This window comes from Hibiscus syriacus, unplaced genomic scaffold (assembly GCF_006381635.1).
Source record: "Hibiscus syriacus cultivar Baekdansim isolate YM2019G1 unplaced genomic scaffold, ASM638163v2 tig00005294_pilon, whole genome shotgun sequence".
Classification (NCBI taxonomy): domain Eukaryota; kingdom Viridiplantae; phylum Streptophyta; class Magnoliopsida; order Malvales; family Malvaceae; genus Hibiscus; species Hibiscus syriacus.
In genome coordinates this window covers 53,532-74,151 of record NW_024062052.1, presented here as the reverse complement: position 1 = coordinate 74,151, position 20,620 = coordinate 53,532, and the positions used below count along the sequence as shown (strand labels likewise).

General features: G+C 34.8%; 1 protein-coding gene and 1 long non-coding RNA gene across 3 annotated transcripts; both read right to left on the bottom strand.

The window, feature by feature from the left end:
* Nucleotides 1-234: 234 nt before the first annotated feature.
* LOC120199050 lies at nt 235-15,617 on the bottom strand. Its single transcript, XR_005523417.1, has 3 exons — nt 15,492-15,617; nt 5,785-5,793; nt 235-245 (listed from the first exon to the last, which is right to left on the bottom strand). It is a non-coding gene; the product is annotated as an uncharacterized LOC120199050 (long non-coding RNA).
* Nucleotides 12,390-15,485, bottom strand: LOC120199049. Of its 2 annotated transcripts, none has more exons than XM_039200255.1 (6): nt 15,390-15,485; nt 15,055-15,187; nt 14,709-14,812; nt 13,657-13,828; nt 13,437-13,577; nt 12,390-13,366 (listed from the first exon to the last, which is right to left on the bottom strand). In XM_039200255.1, exons 1-6 carry the CDS (start codon nt 15,437-15,439, stop codon nt 12,437-12,439), a joined length of 1,530 nt encoding a protein of 509 aa, XP_039056186.1. In that variant the 5' UTR covers nt 15,440-15,485; the 3' UTR covers nt 12,390-12,436. The 2 variants fall into 2 exon arrangements, with proteins under 2 accessions (XP_039056186.1, XP_039056187.1); XM_039200256.1 differs by having other exon boundaries at nt 12,390-13,351.
* Nucleotides 15,618-20,620: the final 5,003 nt, after the last annotated feature.

Here is a 20,620-nt window from a genome sequence, read left to right as displayed (position 1 = left end):
TATTTCCTTTTATAAGATAAGGAAACCACGTGGGAATAGGGAAAAGGAAGTTCCAGAGTTCTATTCTTCTCATTTCGTCCTTCATACGAGAGAGAGACAGAGCAAAGGTGAGTTTCCTTATTAGTTGATTATTTGTTGATTTTAAAGTTGGGTTATAATCTTTAGGTGATAGTTAAGCTTAAGGAAAGCTTAAGTTGTCTTATAATCAAAAGATGAAGAAGTTATGAGAAATTAAAGAGAAGAGGCTTTTAAATGAATTTCTGATTAAGAGTCAATCAATAAAGTTTGAGTTCGGAATTGACTTATCATCAACTTAATTAAGAGATATGAAGTGATAGAATTATATTTAGAACATATTGAAAAATTGGTATGATTATTGATTTTTATATGGAGAAAGGAATTTTGAGGTTTAAGATGTGATAAATGAGTATAAATTGGTTTAAGCATATGTATGTGAGTTAAGAATATAAAATGGGAAGAAACATGAAGTGTTGAAGATGAAAAGAGTGAATTTTCGTGTTGAAAATGTGATTTCTGGACAAAGTGTATTGGTACACATTCAATAGGTACCGATACACTCTTAAACGAAAAATCATCGAATGTAATAAGTGTATCGATACATAGGCAGTGTATCGATACCCCCTTAAAATGAAAACTTCAAATGTAATTTGTGCACCGATACATAGGTAGTGTATCGATACACACGTTAAGGGATGTACCGATACACTATAGAGTGTACCGATACTTACCTTAAATAAGAAATGAAAGTAGCCTTTTCTTTAGTCTAAGAAACGAAAGATTAAAGTATATCAATTAGAAGACTAATATGGATCCATGTATAATTATGTATATATTGAACATAATTTCGTTCCGGAACAATCGAAGAATTAGGATCGATTCAAAGTAAACAAGGCTAAGGTGAGTGCATAATATAGGTACAATTTAATGGAAATAAGACTTGTGATAAGTCTATTTCCTAGATTAAGTTCACAGTATAATGGTTATGAACAAGCATACATTATAGTCTTTATTAAATATACATAAGTTATATATGTTGACATATGATTCGATACATGTTATATGACTCATGTAAATGTATTCCAAATACTTATGTTATAGAATATGATATGGTTGATTATATGCACATGAGAAATGTGATAGAAGAAAAGATATATGTGATTACAAAGAAAATGATATAAGTACATGTTTATATGAAGTATAATATTAATCCCCATGTGATGTAATATGAGAGCTCTAGGTATAATTGTCATGCCAAGAGTCGAGGGTTTCATAGGTCCTTTGGGATATATTCACAGGTCTTTATGGAAAACTTTCATATACCACTTAGTGGGACTTATACTAGTTATGGTGACAGCAGATGTGCACAACCTCTTTGTACTCGAATACCTTAAGTTCTCAGTATATACATGGGCCTATAAAGAATCTGAAAAGTGTGTGTATTGCATTATATGTTATTTTATTAGTATTGGGTACAATGAATCATATGAAATGAGATAGAATTCTGAATAATAGTGATTATTTTGTCTAAATAGTATGTTGTATGTTCATATTCATACGAAATACATTATTATAAGTTTATACTTCACTAAGTCTATGACTTAGCGTGTAAGTGATTTACACGTAGGTATAGAAAAGCAAGAAGACCAGTCTTAGAAGCAGCAGAGTAGCATATCACAACTTGAAAATCAGATCAGAAACACCTTACACAGTATGTCTGTTTATGTAATATATGTGTTGGCATGTAAATAGAGTCGTATAGTATACATGCTCTGATCAATTTTGTAATGTTTTGAACCTAATGATGTAAATATAGTTTTTGTGTTAATAAAAGTTTAAATTTACTACAGTTTTTATAAATGTACGTGCTTTGAAAAGTCAATGTGACACCTCATATTCGTATCCGAGTCGGGTACAGGTTGGGGTGTTACATTTAATGGTATCAGAGCTACGGTTTAGTCGATTCTCGGCATAAATCGAAGTCTATAGTATCTTAAATAATATACATGCCAATATAGATAGTAGTAAGAACTTCTGATCTGATAAGAGTAATGAGTATGCTGCTTAGCTAATAAAGATATTTGGTTATATTTGATTAGATGTCTGGATAAGATAGCTCCTGAAGTGAAGCGAAAGATGAGAGGCTAGCCGAAAGTAGTAATTCACCTGCCCTTTCCAGGCAAAGTGAAGAACAAGCACCATCTGGAGTGCCTGTTCAAGATCAAGACGTCTTCTTCAGGACGTTGGATGCAATCTTGAGGCATTTTCAGCCTCCTACCTCCTCAAAGCAGAGGATGAATGTTGCAAAAGGGCTGAAGGGATTAGGAGCTCCTGAGTTCAAAGGTAAAGCTGAGGAAGGTCCTGTTGCTGCGAACCTTTGGCTCAACGATGTGAAGATCATGTTAGAAGGACTCCATTGTTCTGATGTGGAAAAGCTAGACGGAGTGGTCTCCTTACTTTATGGGCAAACAAGAATTTGGTTGACAAATGTAACTTTGAGGATGACCAGTGATCAGGTGACATGGTCTCTGTTCCTTGAAGAGTTTAGGCACAAGTATATAGGAGACCAATTTATCAAGCAAATGAAGCAAGAATTCCTGAATTTGAAGCAAATGAAAAGCACGGTGCATGTGTATGAGTGTTAGTTTAACAAATTTAGTCGTTTTGCGGCTGAATTAGTGCCTACAGAGAAAAATGTCTGCGAATGGTTCGTGGAGGGCTTACGCCTGAGGTTGAAGGAGATGTTGATTGTACTGAATTTTTTCTCGTTCCAAGAAGTAGTAAACCGTGCTAAAGCTCTAGAGAGAGCTCAGAATAAACAGTTTGGGGAACAAAGATCTCAACCATCCAAAAGAACTAGAGCTTCATCAAGTTCTGCACTACCTAAGAGAGGTAGAGATTATGGCTTTCGATATCAAGAAAGATCCGAATCGATGGTATCCTCTGCTAGAGGATCAAATCATGCAAGATCTAGAAAGACTCAATCTGTAGGGTCTGGTGATGGGCGAGAACAACAGAGTCAAGTTGGACAGTGTCAGATTTGTGGAAGAAATCATAACGAGATATGCAGAGTTAAAACTGGAGCTTGTTTCCGATATGGGGAAACAGGGCATTTCATGAGAGATTATTCTTTGAGGGCTAGAGAGTCTGCTCAACCGGAAAGAACTGCTTCAATGTCTCAGAGGGGACGAGGTAGAGGTAGATGAAGAAATCTGACAGAATCTTCTACTCAACAGGAGGTACTACTCCATTGCTCGAGTGTATAACCTCAAAACCAATGAAGACCGAGATGATCCAGAAATAATAACAGGTACCTTTTTACTGTTGGATAAATGTGTTATGGTATTGATTAATTTGGGGTCTACCTATTCATACATTAATAGTAAGTTAGTGAAAGAATTGAACATTCCGTTAGAAGACACTAGTAATGAGGTTATAGTTACGAATCCATTAGGGCACAGTGCTCGAGTTAATAGAAGGTGTAGAGGGTGTCCCATACGGATTCAGGGAATTGAATTCCCTGCTAATCTGATGGAATTATCCTTTGACGAATTTAAAGTGATACTGGGAATGGATTGGTTATATAATTATCATGTGAATGTTGATTGTAGATTAAAGAGGGTAATGTTATTCAACTTAGATGGATTGGAAGTGATAGTGTTCAGTGAAAGATGAAATTCATTGACAAATGTTATCTAGGTGATGTCAGCAAAGAAGCTATTACTACAAGGATGTTAGGGTTTCATGGCTAATGTATTGGATACTAGAACCAATGAGAAAGGGTTAGAAGCAATTCCAATAGTTAGAGAGTTCCTTGATATTTTTCCAGCAGAATTACCGGGATTACCTCCAGATAGAGAAGTGGAATTTCATATTGAAATAATGTCGGGAACTGCACCTATTGTCATGAAACTATATAGAATGGCTCCAAAAGAGTTACAAGAATTAAAGATACAGTTACATGAGTTGTTGGATAAAAGATTTATAAGACTAAGTGTCTCTCCATAGGGAGCTCCAGTATTGTTTGTCAAAAAGAATGATGGGTCAATACGTCTCTGCATCGACTACAGATAACTTAATAAAGCAACCATTAAGAATAAGTATTCTCTCCCTAGGATCAACGATTTATTTGATTAGTTGAAGGGAGCTTCGGTCTTCTCTAAGATTGACTTACGATTGAGATATCATCAATTGAAAGTTCAGGAGAAAGATATCCTAAAAAACGCATTTAGAATGAGGTATGGCCACTACGAGTTCATTGTGATGCCCTTCAGACTTACAATGCACCAGTTGCTTTCATGGACCAGATGAATCGAATATTTTAAACTTATTTAAACCAATTTGTAGTAGTATTCATCGATGATATATTGGTATATTCAAAAACAAAAGAAGATCATAGTGCACACTTGAGAATAGTTTTGCAGATTCTAAGAGACAATAAGTTATATACCAAGCTATCCAAATGTGAGTTCTGGTTGAATGAAGTAATATTCCTCGGACATGTGATTTCTGCGGAAGGAATTTGAGTAGATCCTCAAAAGGTAAAAGCTATTCTTGAATGGGAGGTTCCCAAGAATATATCTGAAGTTCGAAGCTTTTTGGGACTTGTCGGATATTATCGAATGTTCGTTAAGAACTTTTCAATGATCGCTTTACCTTTGACTAAGTTGATGAGAAAATGTGTGACATTTGTGTGGACTCCTGAATGTCAATAAAGTTTTGATATGTTGAAAAAGATTTTGACAGAAGTTCCAGTATTAGTTCAACCGGAGTATGGTAAGAACTATGTGGTCTATAATGATGCGTCACATAATGGTTTGGGATGTGTATTGATGCAAGAGGGCAAGGTGGTGGCTTATGCATCAAGACAATTGAAAGCACATATGAAAAATTATCCGACACACGATCTTGAGATGGATGCAATTGTATTCATTCTTAAAATCTGGCGTCATTACTTATATGGTGAACGATGTTACTTGTATACATATCCTAAGAGTTTAAAGTATCTGATGACTCAGAAGGAGTTGAATTAAAGACAAAGGAGGTGTGTAGAATTTCTGAAATACTATGATGTTGTAATAGATTTTCTTCTTGGAAAAGCAAATGTGGTAGCGGATGCTTTAAGCCGAAAGACGTTTGTAGCCTTACGAACCCTGGATGCTAGGTTGTCATTGAATAATGATGATGTTTTATGTGCGGAATTAACCCTTCGGCCATCGTGGATAGACAGAGTCAAGGAATTGTAAGCTAGAGATGAAAAGTGTTTAAAAAAGTTACTGCAAGTACAGAATGGAGAGCTTACTGATTATGAGATTAAAGTAGATGGGAATCTATACTTTCGAGGGAGATTAGTAATTTCAGATAATGATGAGTTGAAGAAGGATTTGTTAATAGAAGCTCACTGTAGTCCATTAACGATGCATCCAGGAGGAAACAAAATGTATATGGATCTCAAAAGTCGATATTAGTGGGCTGGAATGAAAAAGGACATTACAGAATTTTTATCTAAGTTTTTGACTTGTCAACAAGTCAAAGTTGAGCATCAAGTTTCATCAGGGTTGTTACAACCAATTTTGATTCTTCAGTAGAAATGGGAGAATGTAACGATGGATTTTGTAACTGGGTTGCCTTTGACTCCGAACAAAAGAGATTCAATCTGGGTGATTGTAGACAAATTGACTAAGTCAGCTCATTTTATTCCGGTGCGAACCGATTTCTCTATGGATAAATATGTTGAGCTTTATATTAGAGAAATTATACGACTACATGGTGTACCTATTTCCATTGTTTCTGATCGAGATCCTAGATTCACATCACGATTTTGGAAGTCTTTACATGGAGCGTTAGGAACTCAATTAAATTTTAGCATAACGTTTCATCCTCAGACTGATAGACAATATGAACGGACTATCCAAATCCTAAAGGAAATGTTGAGAGCCTATGTGATTGAATTCAAAGGATCATGAAAAAGATATTTGCCACTTGCCGAATTTGCCTACAACAATAGTTACCAGTCAAGTATCAAAATGGCACCTTATGAGGCTTTACACGGGAAGAAGTGTCGTATGCCATTGAGCTGGTATGAGTTCAAAGATAGAGACATCCTAGGTCATGAGTTGATTAAGGAAATTAAAGGAATGGTACAAGTAATTCAAAGTAATCACAAAACTGCAACAGATAGACAAAAATCATATGCAGATCTGAAGAGGAAAGAAATTGAATTTCAAGCTGGTGATAAAGTATTTTTAAAGATGTCTCCATGGAAGAATGTATTAAGATTTGGTCGAAAAGTTAAGTCCTCGATTTATTGGACCATACGAGATTGCGAAAAGAGTGGGACCAGTGGCATATCAATTAGCTTTACCACCGAAAATGGAAAAGATACACAATGTCTTCCATGTTTCTATGCTTTGGAAGTATAGATCTGATCTCTCCTATATCGTAACACCAGAAGAGATTGAGGTTTAATCGAATTTGATTTATGAGGAAGAACCGGTTCAATTCTTAGCTCACAAGGATAAGCAACTAAGGAACAAAACTATTTCATTGGTCAAAGTCTTGTGGAGGAATCACAAAGTAGAGGAGGTAATGTGAAAGTGTGAAGAGGACATGAGGAATCAATACCCCCATCTGTTTGCCCATTGAAAATTTGAGGACGGATTTTCTTAAAGGGGAAATTTGTAATATCCTCAATACCGAGTTAGTGACTAAATTGTAAAACTTCATAATTTAGTGATTAGAGTAAAATAATTGAATAGTTCAAGGACTTATTTGGAAATATTTTATGAAAGATTGTTAGTAATTATAAAATGAATTAAAGGACAAAATGGTCATTTGACAAGAAAGATTTTTATTTCCTTTTATAAGATAAGGAAACCACGTGGGAAGAGGGAAAAGAGAGTTCCGGAGTTCTCTTCTTCTCTTTTCTTCCTTCATACGAGAGAGAGACAGAGCAAAGGTGAGTTTCCTTGTTAGTTGTCTTATAATCAAAAGATGAAGAAGTTATGAGAGATTAAAAAGAAGAGTCTTTAAATGAATTTCTGATTAAGAGTCAATAAATAAAGTTTGAGTTAGGAATTGACTTGTCATCAACTTAATTAAGAGATATAAAGTGATAGAATTGGATTTAGAACATATTGAAAAATTGGTATGATTATTGATTTTTATATGGAGAAAGGAATTTTGAGGTTTAAGATGTGATAAATGAGTATAAATTGGTTTAAGCATATGTATGTGAGTTAAGAATGTAAAAGGGGAAGAAATATGAAGTGTTGAAGATGAAAAGAGTAAATTTTCATGCTGAAAATGTGATTTCTGGAAAAAGTTTATCGGTACATATTCAATAGGTACCGATACACAATTGAACGAAAAATCATCGAATGCAATAAGTGTATCGATACATAGGTTGTGTATCAATACCCCCATAAAAATGAAAACTTTGAATGTAATTTGCGTACCGATACATAGGTAGTGTATCGATACACATGTTAAGGGATGTACCGATATATTATAGAGTGTACCGAAACTTACCTTAAATAAGAAATAAAAGTAGCCTTTTCTTTAGTTTAAGAAACGGAATATTAGAGTCTATCAATTAGAAGATTGATATGGATCCATGTATAATTATGTAGTTACTGAACGTAATTCCATTCCGGAACAATCGAAGAATTAGGATCGATTTAAAGCAAGCAAAGCTAAGGTGAGTGCATAATATAGGTACAATTTAATGGAAATAAGACTTGTGATAAGTCTATTTCCTAGATTAATTTCATAGTCTAATAGTTATGAGCATGCATACATTATAGTCTTTATTAAATATGCATAAGTTATATATGTTGACATATGATTCGATACATGTTATATGACTCATGTAAATGTATTCCAAATACTTATGTTATAGAATATGAGATGGTTGATTATATGCACATGAGAAATGTGATAGAAGAAAAGATATATGTGATTACAAAGGAAATAACATAACTACATGTTTATATGAAGTATAATATTAATGCTCATGTGATGTAATATGAGAGCTCTAGGTATAAATGGCATGCCAAGAGTCGATGATTTCATAGGTCCTTCGGGACATATTCACAGGTCTATAGGGATAAATTTCATATGCCACTCAGAGGGACTTATACGAGCTGTGGTGACAGCAGATGTGCACAACCTCCATGTACTCGAATACCTTAAGTTCTCAATATATACATGGGCCTTTAAAGAATCTGAAAAGTGTATGTATTGCATTATATGTTATTGTATTAGTATTGGGTACAATGAATCATATGAAATGAGATGGAATTCTGAATAATAGTGATTATTTTATCTAAATAGTATGTTACATGTTCATATTCATACGAAATACATTATTATAAGTTTATGCCTCATTAAATCTATGACTTAGCGTGTAAGTGATTTACATGTAAGTATAGAAAAGCAAGAAGACCAGTCTTAGAAACAACAGAGCAATATATCACAACTTGAAAATCAAATTAGAAGCACCTTACACAGTATGTTTGTTTATGTAATATATGTGTTGGCATATAAATAGAGTCGTATAGTATACATGCTCTGATCAATTTTGTAATGTTTTGAACCTAATGATGTAAATATAGTTTTTTTGTTAATAAAAGTTTAAATTTACTATGGTTTTTATAAATGTACATGCTTTGAAAAGTCAATGTGACACCTTAGATTCGTATCTGGGTCGGATACGGGTTGGGGGTATTACATAGTAAATGTAAAATAACCAATAAAAGATGATGTTTAAAGATAAGTTTAATACCTATCTAATCATGGTATATATCCGAGCATGCTTTTATTAAATAAGAATCCTACCCAGAAATGTTTTCTACCTGACATGATTTATTTCAGGAATTAAATCCTAATCGCATGGTATCTAGTTCGCATGCTTTATTCGAAAACAATTTTATTCTAAGGATTTAAAGCAAAAACTAAAGGTTCATAGTCGTTCCTCCATTGAGAACACCTATTTTGGTACCTACCGATGGACAAAGGTTCGATGTGGCTCTATCTAGGGTGACCAATCTAGGGTTCATTATATGCATGGTTTCGGCTCTATGGGGAAAGAGTTCTCGAATTGTCCTTTATGTCGATGCCCCTTTGGGATACCAAACCCTCCATCCTCATCCATTATAGACTTAAACGGATTGAGTTCAATTCGAGGAAACGCATTTCTTATGTCTATATGGAGGGCTGCTCACGAAGATCATAAGGGCATGCACCCGAGTGTGATTCACTAGCCTGTGTGGAGCCTGCTCACGAAGGGCACTAGCGATTCACTCCCACTTAATGGGACAAAGCTCAGGTATAGAGCTTATGACATGCACATGCACGTGTTGTGTGTGAAGAAGAACTCACAAACCTTTCGACAAAAAAAATCGAGACTCATTTTCGAAAACCTTAACAAGTCTGAAAGCAATGAGATCAAACATCAGTACAACTACTTACAAGAGTAAACACTGATGCATGATTATGAAAATCAAAATTAAAAGGATCATAATTCAAGTAAAGGTTCAAATTTATAAAATTCTAATTACTCAAACAACGTATAATCAAGTCAAACCTGACTCTCAAAATCTCCCCAGCGGATTCACCAAGCTGTCGTCATCGTTTTTCGCCTGGTAAGTAAAAAATATATGTACGGCATGAATTTCGAGGAATTTCAGGTTTTTTTAAATCGAATTAATTCAGAAAAGATTAAAGTCGTCATCGACCTTTTGGTTAGGTAAGTTGAATACCCAAAATACGTTTTGTAAACGAATTTTTGAAAAATCATTTAAAGATGAAAATTTGTCTGCGTTTAACCAAAAATTCATTTTTAAGGATTCAGGAGTCGATTACATGTGGGGAAGGGTAAGCACCCCCACAGATCCCAAGATTGATACCTCTCGATTATCGTTGTCAAAAACGATGAAATTTTACAAATTTGAACTCGAAATTTAAATTACGATCCATTTTATTTTTATGATTTTTTGGAATGAGTGAATTTATTTTTTAAAATATTTGATTCGATGAAAGATTCAATTCACTCGATTTTATTTAAAAATGATGTCCTTTTGCTACGTGAATTAACAGGAATTAAAATCCAGTTATGTTGGACGTAATTTCGTTAACTCATGATGCAAGGCAACATTACATTGGAGTCTTATGGAAAATGAGTAATCAAATGCATGATTTATGAGTGCAATAGTAATAAATGTAATGTTCAAAATAGATGAAATATCCACGTAACATGACAAATTAATAATAAATGATAAAATATAATTTTTATTCGAATAGCCCTTGGAAGGGGCACTCCAGGTCTTGGGAGGTCTTTCATAAGTTAATCGAATAATCAAATATTTTAAAGCTTTTCAAAATATCGAATAGATTGCCTTGTTAAAAATATATCATGTAGACATTCAAATATATAAAAAAATCATCTTTAATAAAATATATTCATATTTTATAAAAACAAATACAATATATAAATATATTATTAAAATAAATAAATATAAGCTTAACACATAAATAAAAAAATGTGTTCTTTATATTTATATATACATATGTATACGTAAGGATTAACAATATATAAAATTAAGTTAACAAAGGTACAAACATACATATAAAATAACACAAAGACTAAATTTAAAATACTAAAAATACAAGAAAAATATCGAATTATGCATCCATATTATTCTATACTAAAGCAGTGGTTAAAACAAACACAAACAAAACTAGAAGATCTTAATATATAAATATAACAATTTTGAGCAATACTACAAATAAGGACTAAAATATAACAATGTTAAATCAATGAATTAAACTAGCCATTTAACCAAATGATATTGATAAAGCATATGGTGACGAAAATATAAAAATGACAAAACTCGAAGTTAAAACTCAGAAATTACCCATATTTCATTTAAAGACTGAAATGGAAGCTTACAAAACTCGGATGGCCTGAAACGCGATTTACCCCACGCGCTGAAAAGGGTTGCCCTACCTTGCATTAAATGGCATCATTTTACGGTAGCATGGAGGGAACCAAAATAGTGTCGTTTTGATGGGCCTATAAATAGGCTCCTTTATTTTTTTTCATTTTTTACATATTCTCTTCTCTCTCTCTCTACCCTGGTTTTTCTCTCCCTTCTCTCTAAACTGGGAGTGCCCGATGGTGGCGGCGTCTATCACCGGCCACCGCGTCGACCACTGACCACCAAATTTCACCGGGTGGCTTGTCTCATTTGCCATGAAAAGGGTCGAGAACTCCTCAGCTTCTCGGGCTTCTATCTCCACCGTCTGTCATTGGATCGAGCCGCGACTGAGATATGATGTTCCAAGGGTTGCTCCAAACCTTCTCACCGTTCGGATTGACTGACGAAGACTCCTACCATCGACGAGAGGATTCGGTAGAATGATAAGCTTCTCATCTTTTCGATTCTCTCTTTTTTGTTTTTTTGGTTTTCTGTATTTTTTCCATAATCTGCTCGCCTTTTTTTCTCCTTCCTTTTTCTTCTTCTCTTTGTTGTGTAGTTGTTGCATGCTATAAAAATGGCCAAGGTTGCTTGAGTGTTTGGTGAGGGTTCAACAGAGGAGTATGGCTATGGCATAGGGTGTCCGGTTGGTGAAGAAAAATGGATTATGTGTGATTTGTTTTTTTTATTAGATTTGATTTCTTATTTTTTTTATTGGATTTGGTTTAATCTGTTGAGATTTGGAACAGGGGATTTGTTGAGGTGGCCGATGATAGTAACAACGGTGGCGATAGTGGAGGCAGAGGAGAGGCAATGTTGGTAGTTAGGGTTTTCGTGTTTGGGTCGATTTAGGGTTGATTTAGGTTAAAGAGTAAATGGATTGGTTGGGTTTGTAATTTGGTTTAAGCTAAGGTTGTTGGGTTTGTAATTGGGCCGGCTTATGTAATTATATATATATATATATATATAGCACGAAAAATATGGTGATTACACTAAGATTGAATGGAAGAGATTTTTTGCGTAGATTCATGGATTATATTAGTTGAACTGTGAATTTTGGATTTTTCAATTAAAAACTTTTTAAAACTAAATTAGATTTTGTAATTGATTTTCTCTCACTAGAAGAGTTTATGCAAATTATTACTTGGTCTCCGGAACAATTATGTAGATAGCCAGGCAGCTTTGCTATGCACACACCAGGATCCCCAATGGACCGGCCCAGCATGTCATAAGCAGTTAATTAATCCCTACTCCAACTAATCCGATTTCACTACTAACAATGACCTTATTGGATCTGGTGGGGAAAAAGCGACTTAATTCCAAAGCATCGGTTGTTTACAAGTTTTGACCATTTTACAAGTAAACCAAATGAAATCGAGATGGACACCATAGCTAAAAACTATTGTGATCTTACCAATCAACACAAATCCGGGGTAGCCTTACTGACTATCGGGATTATGTTTAAAAGAACCACCGGATCCAAAAAGGTTTGGATACAAGTATTCATCATTCATCGAGGTCCATCTCTGCGGCTGCTTTTGTTCTATAGCATCATCTCTTGAAACCGGTGAATCCAAACCTACTTTTAATTTGCTCAATGTAGAAAGATTTGCGGCTTCTGATCCTTTGTCTGGAGAATATAAACCATCATCGTGATGGCTAAAGGAGTTTAGATGATCAAAATTCGGGTTTTCATTGCTAGCTGGCTGATGAGGAACATTTTTATGAAGGTGGTTCTCAGAGTTGTCCTCACTCACTTGGTCATTCTTTTTCTGCTTTAGTTCAGCAATTCTGATGTGTGCAAGACTAGCTGCTGCGCGAGCTGCAGCTGCTGCACGCTCAGCACTTTCAGCAGCTGACCGAGCAGCAGCTAAAACATCCTCTAGATCGAAGTTGGTCTCACTTTCTGGTTTCAAAATGGCAGGTGTCGGATTGCTTGGTCTTGCAGGAATTGATGAAGCAGATACAGATGGAGGAGAAATGAAAGGCAGAAACTGTTTATTTTCTTTGGATGCAGCTGGATCATCGGGCATTTCACTTTCTTTAGTTGTATTTTCTGGCATCAATATATCGGGCTCCAAAGGGAGCATTTGTAACACATGACCAGAAGCTCTAGAATGTCTATGTGAATGATCAATGTCGAGTTCAGGAGCAGCTGAAGAAGGTGGGTTAGTTACCGGTGCTGATGCAGCATTAGTGTTTGGCTGCAGTGACACATTTGGAACTTCAGGAAATTCCACCAGGTCAAAGTCCGAATCAGAATCAGGCTGCTTGGTTTGGGCATGATCAGTGGCAGGCGTCGATGTTTCACCATGCTTCTCCACCGGAATGGAAAACTTGGATTCAGTCACAAACTGTGTTGGGCCATTCTGATAAACAAAGTAGGCATTGATGAAATGGGAACAGAGAAGAAGAAAACCCAGTCCAAATTTTACTTACCAATAAATCTTCACGTGGTTTGAAAAACTCAGACTCGGTAGAAGTTGGATCCCACTCCAACTCATGTTCTTCAGCAATTTCTTTCAAAATATTCAATTTTACTTCAGGTGAAGGAGCACGTATAGATAACAATTCTATCAACTGCATTTAGGAGGATGTCAACTGGAAGAATAAAAATACAAAAATGAAAATACACTATGAACCTTCAAACTTCTAATACCTGACGATTAACACCACAATCCGGCCTCAGCTCAGTTGCAGCTAATACAAATTCCTTCCCGTACTTGGAAATAAATAGCATTTGAACCTGCATCAACTCCGTCAGATCGGCACATCTTGGTGCAGCAAAGCAAACGCTACTTATTGCTTCCTTCAAATCTAGCGGACATTCCCTGCAAAAGGATGATTCTTCAACTTATCATTCTACGAAATGCAGTGTGTTTTTAAATTATTTATTTAGTTTGAGCAACATAAAAAACTTATCAACTTCCTCTGTGAGGATATAAGAGATCCAGATTAAACAAAAATACAGCATTGTACAAAAATGTCATTCATCCAACAGAGTCATCTAAAAAAATGTGGAGCGATTAACAGAATTGCATTGACAGGAGGGAAATGCATTTAGTGAAGAACATCATGAGTACCCTTCTGCAATATTTAGGTGATATGTTCTGTTTATAACCTAGGCAAAGATTGACCTACCTCCAAAAAGGTGCTAATGCTTCATGTATGAAATTAAGAAGGCATCTAATATGGGCACCAGGGTTTCAAATCAAGGTCCGAAAACGTGATAGCGCCCGCGAAATAGCGGTTTCGCCGCCATCCGAGTTACCCGCTAGCGCCCACGACGGCCACAATCACGGTAAACCCGAAATGACTAAAAACGCGACCGCAACCGTGATTTGAAACCTTGATGGGCACAGCAATGCATAGGATAAAGGTATCATGAGAAGTATACTATTATATAGAAATACTAAACACTCGATGAAACCATATAGAAGATGACATTACATCAGTTCATCAACTCCTACAAAATGAAACCATATCAAACATAAAGATATAATCTTCAATCTAAAGAATTAGGTCAAACTACTTTTCCACTCAACTACCAAAGCCTTTCTACAAATATTAGGCCCCATCCTTCAACCTAAAGCTGATATCCTACATTGCAAAATTCATCCTACCAAACTGGTTCAGACCCCAAGCAACTGAGTCAAATTCAATATTATTAATAAATAAAAAGATAAGATTCCAAAAGGTTCAAGCAATAACCTTTGAATCTCTATGATAGGAAGACGGACAGCAATAAGCTCGCAAAACAGCTCAAGGATCTCCTGAGCAGCCATCATATTTTCTTCCCTTATTATATGCTCCACCTGAAATATAAACCTCAAGCATTGCTTCATATGAAACTATCAACACATTTTCAAGGCAGCACTCAAATAAATTGCAATTAACAGCTAATTCAGAATGTACCAAAAAAATTAAATCACTTCACTAAATAATAAAAACATCATATTTAGATTATCAACTACAGATATATGCACTTCGGTAAATAATAAATTTAAAATAAACATATATTTAAAGAAATCTGATTAATGAAGAAGAAATAACATACTCGAATTCGAGCAGTAGCTTCTTGGCCAGTTTCAAGAAGCTTAGCAATTTCGCGGCGCATCTGCTTTATCTGAATCTCTCTCCTGTTCCTCAATAACTTTATCCGCGGAATTGTCAACTTCAGTAAAGTTTTGCTACATATTCCACCCAAACAAAAGGGTTCAAAATTGAAAAAAAAATTAAGCTAAATATTCAAAATTGATCGGACTAATAATCATGAAAAGGTAAAAAGAAATAATTCATCAAGCAAGATTAAGCCGAAAAATCGATGAATTGAAGATTAAAGGTAGACATGAATATGAGTATAATAAGAAATGAAACCGAGGGGGGAAATACCATTTAGTAGCTTTGAAGCCTTTGTTGAAGAAGGAATCGAGCATAGCCATGATGGTAAGACGAGATCACAGAAATAAAAAAGAAAGAAAAATAAAAAAGGACGGTTTAAAGGGTTTGGTATATATGACTGACAGCTGCTAGAAGAGGAAATTAATTATTATTAAAAATTAATTAAAATAATATATTTCAATTTCATCTATTTTAATTTGTAGTTCCAATATAATTTTAATGGATAAACAGTATTAGGTGCTACAATTGGATTAAAAGAGGAAAATAGATTTATAATTATTTGTCGTTTACGAGTATAAGATGCGTGGTCTCGTCGACGTCGTTGCAATTTGCAAAGCAGGTACCAAGTCATTTTAATAAATAAATAAAGGGTAAACTATATCATAAATTACTCAATTATAATCTCTTTTCATTTTGATTATTATTTTTAAATTTTTATCAATCAGGTCATTTAATTATTTAAATACATTCAATTATATCCTTAGCCGTTAATAATTAACGGAAGTAATGATATAATAGTTAATAAATTGATATAATTACGCATTTAATCTTCAATACTTATATATCTTATTAATTTAGATATGATTTTAATTTAATTCATTAAATTTAATTCTCTAATTATAGACTAATCACGACATCATTGGATTACTTTTCCTTATTTTAATATATATATTAAAGAAATTTTCCTCCAATCATATGATGGAAAGAAAAACAAATTGAATTAAAAGAAGCCGCTGGGGAGAATCGAACCAAGGCCACCAGGGAGTAAAACACACCCGTCCACCGCTGCACCGGTCAGAAGTCTGCATTTCGCGTCAGGATCGGAGATAACAATCTCTAATAGATATCGATGGGTTGGATTTTTAATTTTTTAAAATCATTCGAAATCTCATTATATTATCGAATTATTACTTTCTTGTGTGCTCATACTGAATTATTATTATTTACCAATGATTGTTAATTTAATACTATTATTATATAGTCAGAAATATTATAATTTGAAGTTTATATTTGTTTATGATTCAAAGATATTAAAAACTTCAATAGTTTTCAATTTATCTATTTTTTTTATATTTTTTCAAGGAGAACATTAATTTTAGATTAATGGTCAATCCTCAACTTCTTTTCCCAACACAAAGTCATCATAAGTTACAAAAGATTTGGGCATTCAAATCCAACTAATTAGTATTAAGAGTATGTTGTAGTTGGAGAAGAAGAAGAAGAACGAGAATGGAGGAATGAGAGTTAGGGATTGTGGAGAGTAATTTAGGAATTGAAATGAGAAAAGGAATTGAAGCACGAGGGGAAAAAGGGTTAGACTTACCTGATAGGTTGAAGCAGACCGAAGGCATCCGGGGCAATATGGAGCGGCCCAACCAAGATGGCCCGGTACCTGTAACAGCCAAAGAAGGATAAGAAGCATTTTGTTAGGCAGCCTGTTAGCATAGAATGCCAGCTGGCATTGTTAGATTCTTCGTACTAGCTTGTAACTAAATAATACATGTTGTGTAATCAACATTTTCCTTATGCAATGAATGAAGAATTTTCTTATCTCTCAACTCTCTTCTAAATTCATTTCTCGAATCTCTTCTTTTCCTTTCAATCTATAACAATTGGTATCGAGAGCCTTAATTCCTGGCAAAAATTTCAGTGGGTATGGCAAAGAAGAATTAGAATATGAAAATTGATTTCTCTGCACTATAAAAGCAAATTGAAGAATTATCTGCATTGGTGAAACAAGGCCAAGATGACTCTCATCCACCTTAATGGTGGGAAACTCAGGAAAACCGAATAACTGCACTAGAGTCAAGAATGTCCACTAATCAGGGCTATGTTGAGGAGCTGTTGAAGATCTTAACTGGCAGAAATGGTAAACAAGAGCAGTATGCATGTGATCAGGTACACACTCCTAATAATTCTAAAAATGGGGAGAAAAATCATGTTTTGGTGACTATAGTGAAGGATAAATCAAGATTCACTTATAAAACTGATGAACCTAGGATTTTGAAAGATAAGCTTGATGTTTGTTTAGCCCTTAAGAACAGTTCTAGGCCTGAGAATCAAATGGGTGAAAACATTGACTATAGACCTATTATGTTGGGAATGAAAGCTGAAAGAAGGGGACCAGGGGGTTCATTTAGCAGTTCAGGGAATATGTGGCACATACCTAAAATTGAACTACCTTTTTAAAAAGGGGTTAATCCTAGGGGTGGATTCAGAAATGCCTAAAATACTTTTCTATTTGTGGTGTTCTTGTTGAGCAGAGAGTGGAGGTAGCTACTATGTATTTAACAGGAAATGCAGAAATTTAGTTTGATGGTTATATTATGCAAAAACATCATGTTATATGGCATGAATTTGAAGCTGATCTCTGTCACAGATTCAGCGATAGATCTTTTTCTGATATTGTAGAGGAGTTTACTAAATTGACTCAGAAGGGGTCTGTAGAGGATTATCAGGAGAAGCTTGAGGAGTTACAACCTCATATGCTTTTGCATAATCCTACTTTGACTTAGGAATTTTTTGTGTCACTTTTTATTAGTGGACTCAGAGATGATATTAAGTATAGGGTCAAGGCTTTATATCCTAAGAATTTGTCTGAAGCATGTAAGCAAGCTAAACTCTATGAATTATCTGTGGAGTTTGAGAATAGAAGGTTGAGGCCTTCTTTTAAAACCCACCCTACCTAAACCCCATTATTATTTTTAAATCATCTTCACTATCAGTAAATACAAAACCTACAGCAGTACCAAACCCTAAGCAGAATCTTATTGAATACAGAAGGCATAATAATATTTGTTTTAAATGTGGTGAAAAATACCTCCCAGGTCATTAATGTAAAAACAGACAGTTGAACATGATTACTGAGGAAATTGATACTCCTTCAGTGGAATTATTTCCTACAGACTCAGATTAGTCTCCACAAACAGAAGAAGAAACCCTAGAAATCTCTATTAATGCTATTACTGGCTCTATTGGTCATACTACATTGAGAATCCAGGGTATTATTCAAGGAAAGCCATTGAATATCCTAATTTATAGTGGCAGTACACACAGTTTCTTGACCCCCTAAATGGGCTGATACTGACATTCAAATTACTACCCCTTATCCTTTGGCCATCACTGTGGCTAATGGCCAACAACTATTCAGTACTGCTAGATGCAACAAAGTAGAGTGCCAAATGCAGGGACATACTTTTTTGCATGATTTTAGATTACTTAAACTGGGTGGAAGTGACATGGTTTTAGGAGTGGATTGGATGAAGTTATTCAGTCCAATATTAATGGACTTCAATAACATGACTTTAAGTTTTGACCATGAAGGGAAACAGATTTGTATTCAAGGACAACAGCCCTCAACTGAACTGCAGTAAATTTCAGGGGCTACAATACTTAAAATGAGTGCAGGGGATTCTTATATTATGGGACATATTGTCCTACTGACTATGGTATGACATTCTCCTTTTATTCCTATTGAACTCCAACATGTACTAGACAAATACAGTACAGTTTTTGCTGAACCTGAAGGTCTACCTCCCCAGAGGTCTCATGACCATGCAATTCCACTTAAACCTAATGCCACACCAGTCAATTTAAGGCCTACAGTTTTCCTCACTATCAAAAAGTTGAGGTGGAAAAACAGATAGCTTCTATGCTTTCTTCTTCTGTTATTCAACCTAGCAGGAGCCCCTTTGCCTCTCTCTGCCTTCTTATTAAAAAGAATGATGGTGCATGGAGATTTTGTGTGGATTACAGACAATTAAACAGTCTGACTATCAAAGACAAGTTTCATATTCCTATTGTAGAAGATTTATTGGATAAGCTACATGGGGCAGTTTACTTTTCAAAAATTGATTTGAGGCCAGGCTATTGGCATATTAGAATTAAACCAGAAGACATTTACAAGACTTCCTTTAGAACACATCAAGGCCATTATGAATTTAAGGTAATGCCTTTTGGCCTTACTAATGCTCCTGCTACATTTCAGGCTCTTATGAATAAATTTTTTAATTATTTCCTTAGAAAATTTATTTTAGTTTTCTTTGATGATATATTGGTGTACAGCAGTAGTTTGACAGACCATGTTGAACATTTACAGTTAGTTTTAGAAGTTTTTTAAAAGAACCAATTATTTGTAAAACTCTCCAAGTGTTTTTTGGTCAGACTAAACTGGAGTATCTAGGCCATATTATCTCTGCTGTAGGGGTATCTACAGACCCTAGTAAGGTGGAAACTATGCATACTTGGCCCAAGCCTAAATCCCTTAAATCTCTTCGAGGATTTCTTGGCCTGACAGGATACTACATGAGATTTATAAAAAAAAAAATTATGGCATTATTAGTAGACCATTGACACAGATGTTAAAAAAGGATGGGTTTCAATGGACTTCTGCTGCTTATACTTCTTTTTAAGATCTTAAAAGAGCTATGAGTTCTGCTCCAGTATTAGCATCACTAGATTTTTCTAAGACCTTTTATCTAGAAATAAATGCTAGTTCTGGGGGTATAGGGGTTGTTCTTTCACAATATGGCATACCTATTGCTTATTTGAGTAAAGCTTTAAGTCCTAGACAGTCAGCACTATCTATTTACGAAAGAGAATATATTGTTATTCTCTTGGTTATTTCCAAATGGAGACATTATTTGGAGAGTAAACCATTTGTAATTAAAACTGATCATGAGCCCTTAAAGTTTCTTTTAGAACAGAAAATGACTACCACTATTTAGAAGAAAGGGTTGACAAAACTGTTGGGATTATACTATACTATTCAGTATAGAAAAGGAAAATCAAATGTAGTTGTTGATTTCTTGTCTAGAAGATGGGAGGATCAAGCTTAATATTTGACTATGAGAGTAACAGTTTTGGTGCCTACTTGGGTTCAAGAAATTGAAGAAAGTTATCAGGGTGATTCTCTAGGTCAGACTTGGATTTCAATTATGACTATTAATCCTTCTGTTGACAGCAAATGGAAATATTCTAAGGATGTTCTTAGATATGATGGGAGAGTTAATATTGGGGCTACTAGAAGCCTTAGGGTGAAAATTATTCAAACTTTACATGACTCTGCTCAGGGTGGACATTCTGGGGCACAAGCTACATATTATAGAATCAGGTCAAATTTTTATTGGCCAAATCTAAAACCTACGGTTGCTACTTATGTGAGATGTTGTGAAATTTGCCAGCAATCTAAGGTTAAACATATAGCAAAACCTGGTTTGCTA